The sequence below is a fragment of the Chenopodium quinoa genome, unplaced genomic scaffold (assembly GCF_001683475.1).
Source record: "Chenopodium quinoa cultivar QQ74 unplaced genomic scaffold, ASM168347v1, whole genome shotgun sequence".
Classification (NCBI taxonomy): Eukaryota; Viridiplantae; Streptophyta; class Magnoliopsida; order Caryophyllales; family Amaranthaceae; genus Chenopodium; species Chenopodium quinoa.
Genome location: NW_018744301.1, coordinates 6,469,284 through 6,477,163, shown reverse-complemented (window position 1 = coordinate 6,477,163; position 7,880 = coordinate 6,469,284). Strand labels below are relative to the sequence as shown.

At 39.3% G+C, this 7,880-nt stretch overlaps 1 protein-coding gene across 1 annotated transcript; it reads left to right on the top strand.

The window, feature by feature from the left end:
- The first annotated feature begins 209 nt into the window (after window positions 1-209).
- LOC110695471 lies at window positions 210-5,109 on the top strand. The gene is made up of 5 exons (XM_021872700.1): window positions 210-996; window positions 1,107-1,349; window positions 1,464-2,452; window positions 2,549-2,848; window positions 4,873-5,109. The coding sequence occupies exons 1-5, from the start codon at window positions 210-212 to the stop codon at window positions 5,107-5,109; spliced, it is 2,556 nt and encodes an 851-aa protein (XP_021728392.1).
- Window positions 5,110-7,880: the final 2,771 nt, after the last annotated feature.

Genomic DNA, 7,880 nt, shown 5'->3' with positions numbered 1-7,880 from the left:
CTCCTTTTACTGGGAAATTGGCTGCAAAAGGGGCTACATTATCCTTTGTTGCTCCGAAAGTGCAGGACGGGAAACTCATTGCTGAGCTACAGGCATCCGAGCTTGAGGCAGGTAATCGAAAATGGGCTAATGCTCTAGTCTTTTATGTGGTTGGCTTTTACCCTACTATTGTTGTTGTTCTTCGTTTCTTTGCTCAATAATGGAATGATATGCAAAAACCAGATGTGTATTGGCATGATGATGGGTACTTTATTGTCAATATGTGTTCTAGTGATGATAGAGATGCTATACTTTGTTATGGTCCTCATAGGTTCCTTGGAAAGCCTGCAATAGTGAAGCCTTGGTGTCCTAATTTTGATTTTCATGCTGAAATTCTTAGAACTATTCCTCTTTGGGTTAAATTCCCTAATCTCCCACTTAATTGTTGGGGATCTCACACTCTTAGCCGCCTTGGTAGTTTGCTTGGAGTGCCAATTTGTGCTGATGAGTGTACTACTAGACAACTTAGAGTGTCTTTTGCTAGGGTTCTGATTGAAATTGATGTTACAAAGCCTATGCCCACCTCTATATGGGTTGAGAGTCCTTCGAAGGAACTATTGGAGATCAGGGTGGTGTATGAGTGGGCTCCTTCTTTTTTCTCTAAGTGTAACAAGATTGGTCATGATTGCTCTGTTAAGCCTCCTATGTCTAAGCAGGCTTCTAAGCAACCGGCTCCTGTTCCTCCTAAGCAAAAGCAAGTTTGGGTTCCTAAGCTTACCCATGTTCCTGCTTCTACTACTGCTGTTGATGTTGGTGTTTCTGTTCATGGGAAATCTATTATTACTCCACAGGTTCATACCTCTAAGAATTCAGATGAGGGGTGGAGAATAGTAGGGAGGAAGACAAAAAGCCAGCAAACTAGAGTTCATCAGCCTACTTCTACCTCTAATGCCTTTGTTGCTTTATTTGCAAATGAAATGGATGGTGTAGGTGGTTTCACTATAAATCCAAGCAAGGGTGAGGTTAATCCCCCTTTGGTGTCAGGATTTACTCTGTTTGGAATGTCAGGGGCCTGAATGACCCTGGCAAAGTTGCCTCTGTAAAGAGGTTGCTTCACTCTCATTCAGTTGATGTTGTTGGATTGCTTGAAACAAAAATCAAATTGAAACATGTTCTCACTTATCAGAGGAAGTTTGGCTCTTCTTGGCTTTGGTTGTGTAATTATGATCATTCTCCCAAAGGGAGGATTTGGCTTGGTTGGAATGCGGATAGAGTAACTGTTAATGTCTTGAAGGTTCATGAACAGTTCATTCATTGTACTGTTTCTTCTAAGGATCTCTCTACTCAAATTTATCTCACTGTTGTTTATGGTCTTCACTCCATTCATGATATGCTTCCTTTGTGGGAGGGGCTCAGAAGCATCTCTATTCAGCATTCTCCTTAGCTTTGTGTTGGTGACTATAACTCTGTTCTTCGTACTTCAGATAGGCTTCATGGTGCTGATGTTACTGATTATGAGACTAGAGACTTTCAGAGTTTGGTTAATGATTTGGACCTCACTGAGATCAAAAGCAAAGGGTCCTTCTACTCTTGGTCTAATAAGGCTCATCCTGGCCCTAGAACGCTCTCTAGACTTGACAGAGTCTTTGGTAATCAAGCTTGGTTAACTTCTCATGGGCATGTGGAGACTGTTTATCTCCCTCCTTCTTTATCTGATCATAGTCCAGTTATGTTGGATATTTGCTCTGGCCCTGTGGGGAAAGGTAGACCTTTCCGATTTCTAAATTGTATTGCTGATCACCCTGACTTTCTTGATACTGTTTCGCAGGCTTGGGGTTCTGGTAGGTCTGTTGGGCAGAAGCTTAACTCTGTGAAGTCTAGTATCAAATCTCTTAATAGCAAGCAGTTTGGTAACATTGAGGAAAAGATTGACCAGGCTAATGCTGAGCTTTCTGAAATTCAAAACTTAATGGCCCAGAACCCTGATGATTTGGATTTGTATGCTAAAGAATCCGATGCTATTAAGGTTGTCAAGCACTGGAATGATATTCAGGAAAGCATCTTCAAGCAAAAATATAGAAATAATTGGGTTAAGCTTGGAGATGGCAATTCTCACTATTTCTTCTCTGTGATGAAGACTAGGCAAGCAAGGAATAGAATTGACTCCATTTTCGATTCTAATCAGGTGTTGCTCAAGGATCCAGATGCTATTTCTCATGAAATTATCTCTTTCTATAAGTCTCTTCTAGGGACTCAGGCTCCTTGGCTCCCTGTTGTTGACCTTGTTACTATGAGGAGGGGTAAGCAGCTTAGCTCTGCTGCTCAGAGCTACCTCATTAGGCCTATTTCTCATGCTGAAATTGATGTCCTCCTTAAGGGAATTGATAACACTAAAGCTCCTGGTATTGATGGCTTTAACTCCTTTTTCTTTAAGAGAGCTTGGCATATTGTGAAAGATGATATTTATGCAAGTGTTATTGATTTCTTTAATAACGGGACTTTGCCTAAGTAATGGAATTTCACAACTATCACTCTGGTTCCTAAAGTCCTTTCTGCTTCTCATGTTAAGGATTTTAGACCAATAGCTGGTTGTACTGTGGTCTATAAGCTCATTTCTAAGGTCATAACTGCTAGGCTTGCTACTGTCATTGGTGAGGTGATTGATGATGCTCAGGCAGGCTTCATTCCTGGCAAGCACATTGGTGACAATATTCTTCTTGCAACTGAACTGATCAAAGGCTATGATCACAAATTTATCTCTCCCAAGTGTATGGTTAAGGTGGATTTGAAGAAAGCTTATGATTCAGTTGAGTGGGGATTCTTGATCACTGTCATGCAGGAGCTTGGTTTCCCTTTCTCTTTGCCATTGGTATGGAATACCTCTCCAGATGCCTTGATGAGCTTAGGTTATTGTAGACACCCATTTGTGTCTCCCCAAAACCAAACCCAGTGATGAGTACCTTTCACGTCGAATCATAATCGAATGAAATGAAAGTGTGGAAAGGTCTAGTGTTGCGGAAAGTTTTATTTCTTTTCTTTTCTCTTCTTTCTGTTTTTGAAAACTTTATTTTAAGAAAACAAGAAATCCAGTTTGGTTGGTCCATGATATGGGTCCAATAGTGGTGTAGTTGGATGGGGCTTGCAAATACCTTTCCAACGATATATTATAAGCCCAATTCCGATGAGTATTGAGGAATTTATGGCCAATTTACTAAACTGGGCCCGGTTTGAGTTTTAAGTACGGCCCAATGATCTAGGGGAGGGCCTAATATGATTTATCATTCCTAATGCAATTAGGAATGGTTTTGGTCTTCTAGAACATTCTAGAAGGTTCTTATCATTCTTAATTCAATTAGGATTCTTTAGAGTTTTAATTAGATCAAATAGCATTTTCGACTGAAATTATATTATTTTATCTTCTAGTACGGGAAATTTATCAGATTTTCGAAAACGCGTTGAATTCCAAATAGGCGTCCAAACCCAGGCCTTGGCGCCTGGAACCAGGATTGGCGCCAGACGCCAGCCATTGGCGCCTGACGCTAGCCACTGGTCCTGGCGCCAATGAGCCAGGGCTGGCGCCAAGGTGGTTTTGCGATCTTCAGGCTCTGTTTTGATAAATTATCTTTTTTGGCTGATTTTCTCTATAAATATCGTATCAAAACTCCGTTTCCAGGGGACATCTACATTTATCATTCACCAATTCTTTTTATTCTTAAGTCTTCATCAACTATCTTCATCATTCACCAATTAGCATTCATCTACAGTCAAATAATCCTTTTCACTCATCTCTTTTCTTCAACTTTCTTTAATCTTTCATTCATTCTTTCTTTTCTAATACTTTGCTTTTTTTATACAAAATTCCGCATTCGCAAGATCTAGAAACACCTAGCCATATTCGAAGTTGCCTTCGCCCTAGACGTGAAAGGTTTTAGTTTCTGAGGGTTTGGTCCCTAATCTCTATTTCAATTATTTAATTTAATTGCTTTGTTTATTTTTTTCCTTGAAGTTACTAACGTGTGTATTTTGTAATTAGAAAGAGGTACGAGGCATCCAAGTAAGTACTTATTTGATTAATTGATTTTATGATGTAGACATCATGTTTATGTTATTATTATGATATTCCTAGTATCATGTCTAGGGTATTTCTAATATTAAGCGTGATTAAGAATATGATGCTTCCTATGTTCTTTCTAACATTTATGATTAGTAATATTATTATTATTGATGATGATTATTTATTATGTTGCTTGATATGCATATTATTATTTTATATTATCGCTTGATCACCTTTTATTGCAGGTTAAAGGGAATTTGGTATTTGTAATCACGCTTAATAAGATAATTAATAATCTTGTTAGGTTAATTGTGATTATAATTCAAGTGATCGCCAATAATAGTTCGTTTGTGCATTAAATTCAACCAACATATATTAAACAGGTTTAGGGTTAATCCTATAGATTATATGTTAATCAGAAAGCGCACATGAATACGAGCATAATAAAGTAGAGGCCTATTATTAGGGCAGGTTCAATCTCTTTTAGGTTGTATTTGTACCATCATCCCCGAACCCTATTTTGGTTCATGACCTTATGGAGTTGACGATCTCTTGGATCGTTAGTGGGTGTAACCTTCACCTCGTGAACGGTTTACAAGTTCCTTAAAAACTTGTTGGCGACTCTTTTGCTCTATCTTCTTCCCTTTTGGACGCCACCGTACTTTAGTGTATGATCACATTGGGGTTCAAGCTAGTGGGATTTTTAAGGCTTGAAAATATTCCCTACAGTTATCTCCTGATTTTAACTTTCACCCTAGATGTGAAAAGTTAACCTAACTCACATGATGTTTGCTGATGACTTATTGATGTTTTCTAGAGCTGATAGTGTTTCTGTTAAGCTTCTCTTCCAAGCCTTCTCGAACTTCTCGGGTGCCTCTGGGCTTTCTGCTAATCTTGATAAAAGTGAAGTCTATTTTAGAGGGGTCTCTGTTGATATCCAGAAAGAGTTGAGGGAGTTTCTTGGTGTTTCTCAAGGTACCATTCCTTTTAGGTATCTTGGGGTCCCTCTCTCTTCCAAAAAGCTTACTATTTCTCAATGTAGGCCTTTGGTGGAGAGGGTCACTGCTAGAATATAAGGGTGGATGGCTAAACACTTGTCCTATGCTGGGAGGCTTCAATTGGTGAAGAGTGTGTTGTTTGGTATCCAGACTTATTGGGCTCAAATTTTTATTCTTCCGAAGAAAATTCTGAAAGAGATTGAGGCTAGGTTTAGGTGCTTTCTTTGGACTGGGTCCTCTGCCCCTGCTAAGAAGTCTTTGGTTGCTTTGAATAATGTTTGTCTTCCTAAAGTTTGTGGTGGCTGGAACTTGCTTTCTCTTCCTGAGTGGAATAAAGCAGCTGTCACTAAGTTACTTTGGGATATTGCTCACAAGGCTGATAATCTTTGGGTTAAGTGGGTCCATATCTACTATTTCAAGCATAAAGATTTTTAGACCACCCCTACCCCTGCTAGATGCTCTTGGTTCTTGAAGAAGATTTTGAGTTGTAGAGATGTCGTGAATGATCAAGGGGGATGGGATGGTTTCATACAGGGAAACAAGTTGAAAATCAAGAAGCTTTATGCTGCTATTAGGCCTCAAGTGCCTAAAGTTCCTTGGAAGAGAGTTACTTGCCATAACTAAGCAACTCCCAAAAGTGTTTTTATCTTGTGGCTAGCTTTGTGGAATAGGCTTGTCACTAAGGATAGGTTGCTTCAATGGCACATCTCTTGTGATCCAAGGTGTTTCTTATGTCTGAATGGCAATGAAAGTGTTCAGCATTTATTTTTTTATTGTGATTTCTCTAGGATGGTTTGGAGTAAGGTGTTGGGTATCTTACATGTTTCCAAGCCTGTTCAACACTTTAGTGATGAGGTCGATTGGATGAAGAAAATCTGCAAAAGTTCCAGATTGAAGAATAAAGTGATCCAAGTGGCCTTCACTGAAACAGTTTATGGTATTTGGATCCAAAGGAATGCAGTTCTCTTTACGGGTTGCTGCAAATATGTTGATGCCCTAGTTAAGGATATTGTCTTTCATTCAGTTTGTAGAATCCCAGCGGGAAGCAAATATTTGATCATTTAGGAGCTTGTCTCTAGCTCCTAATGTTTGCGTTCTGGTTTCTTTTTCACTCAGATTATCTGTCTTGTTTTGGTTGCTCGTTTGGCTCTTTTTTTTTTATGATGGGTTCTGATGGTGCTTTTATTTTCTTGATGCTGAGGTTTCCGTTGCATCTTTTTTGTATTGCTGCTCTTTTTCTGCTGACTGTATCTCTCTGTTGTATGCTGGTTGCTACTGTCTACTTTGCTGTCTATGCACTGCTGGTGATGTGTTCTGCTGGTTGTGCTGCTATGCATTGCTGGGCACTGCTGTCTGCTTGCTGTTGCTGCTGCACTGTTGTTTGTGCTACTGCACTATTGTTTTGGCACTGCTGTTTTGTTGCTGATGTCTGTTGATGCTGTTTAATGCTGTTTGTTGCTGCTGCTCTGCTGTCTGCAGCTGATGTACTGTTGTTTTGCTGTTGCTACACTGCTGTGTTGTCTCTGCCCTACTGTGCCTTGCTGCTGGTGCTGTGCATTGTTGTTGGTGCTGCTGTGCCTTGCTGTCTGCTGTCTGATGCTCTGTGCCATGCTGTCTGCTGACTGCTTGTGCTGCTGTTTGCTGGCTCTGCTTGCTTTTGCTGCTGAGCTGCTGTTTGTGCTTGCTGCTGGTCTGTGCACTACTATCTGCTGTCCGTTACCTTGTTCCCTGTTGTCTGCTGTTGGTGCAAGCTTTGTTGCTTTTGTTGTTGCCTGTGTTTTGTTTTTGTTGGTTTTCTGGTCAGTTTGTAGGCTTGTCTGCTTCTTATTGTTGTTTTTGGTGATTTTTGGGTGTTTGGCTTTGTTGTTTTTTTTGCTTTTTTTGTTGTCTGGTCCTGGTTTCCGGAACCCTTCCTAGAAGGTGGCTGGAAATCCGAGTCCAGTTGTTCTAGGCCCTTCCTAGAACCCTTCCTAGAAGGTGGCTAGGTTTGGATCTAGAACTGGTTGTGGGGTTGGCCTGTTGTTTTCAGGTCTTTTGGTGTTCTGGTGGTAGTTATAACTTAGCTTTTGTAAGTTGTAACTTTCTCTCTTTGGTAATAAAATCTTATTTTCCAAAAAAAAAAAAAAAAAAAAAATTAAACCTCTAATCTCTCTCCTCCATACTTGGGTATAATTTAGGGCTTTTCAATTTGGTGGGCATTGGTGGCTAAAAGTGGTTCAATCTTACTTAATATATGGTATAATCATCTTCTCTAGATTTTAATTGCTTAATTATGTCATATATTTGCAAGTTTTGATTTGTTCATAAGCATGAATAGTAGTAGTATCATTTTTGATGATTTTGATGATTGATATTGGTTTTTGGATGATTAATTGATTTGTTTGTTGTTTGATTTCAACTCACATTGTGTTGTTTGTTGATTTTGTAGCATTTGTGAGCAATTTTGTTGAGAAATTTGAAATTTGAATTTTGGTAGTTTGGGTAGTAAGGTGATATTGTGGTATTGGTTGATTCTTCTTGTGATTTTGATTGTGTGGGAAGAAATTGTTGGTTGTTTGGTGTTGTTTGGAAATTTGGATTGGAATTGTGATTGGTAGAAATTGAAGTTCTTGGTTGGTGAATTTTGCGGATTGTTGTTGGAAATTTTGTGATTGGTTTTTGTGATCTTACACTTGGAGTTCATCATGTCAAAAGTCCTCAAAAACCTTGTCAAGAAACGCAAAACAAACACCTCCATTGATGAACCTACCCCAAGCACATCCACCTACTAAACACGCAAACCTACTCCACTACCCAAAAGAAAAATCCACGATAAAAAACAAAAGAACCGATACCATCAATTAAAGGAA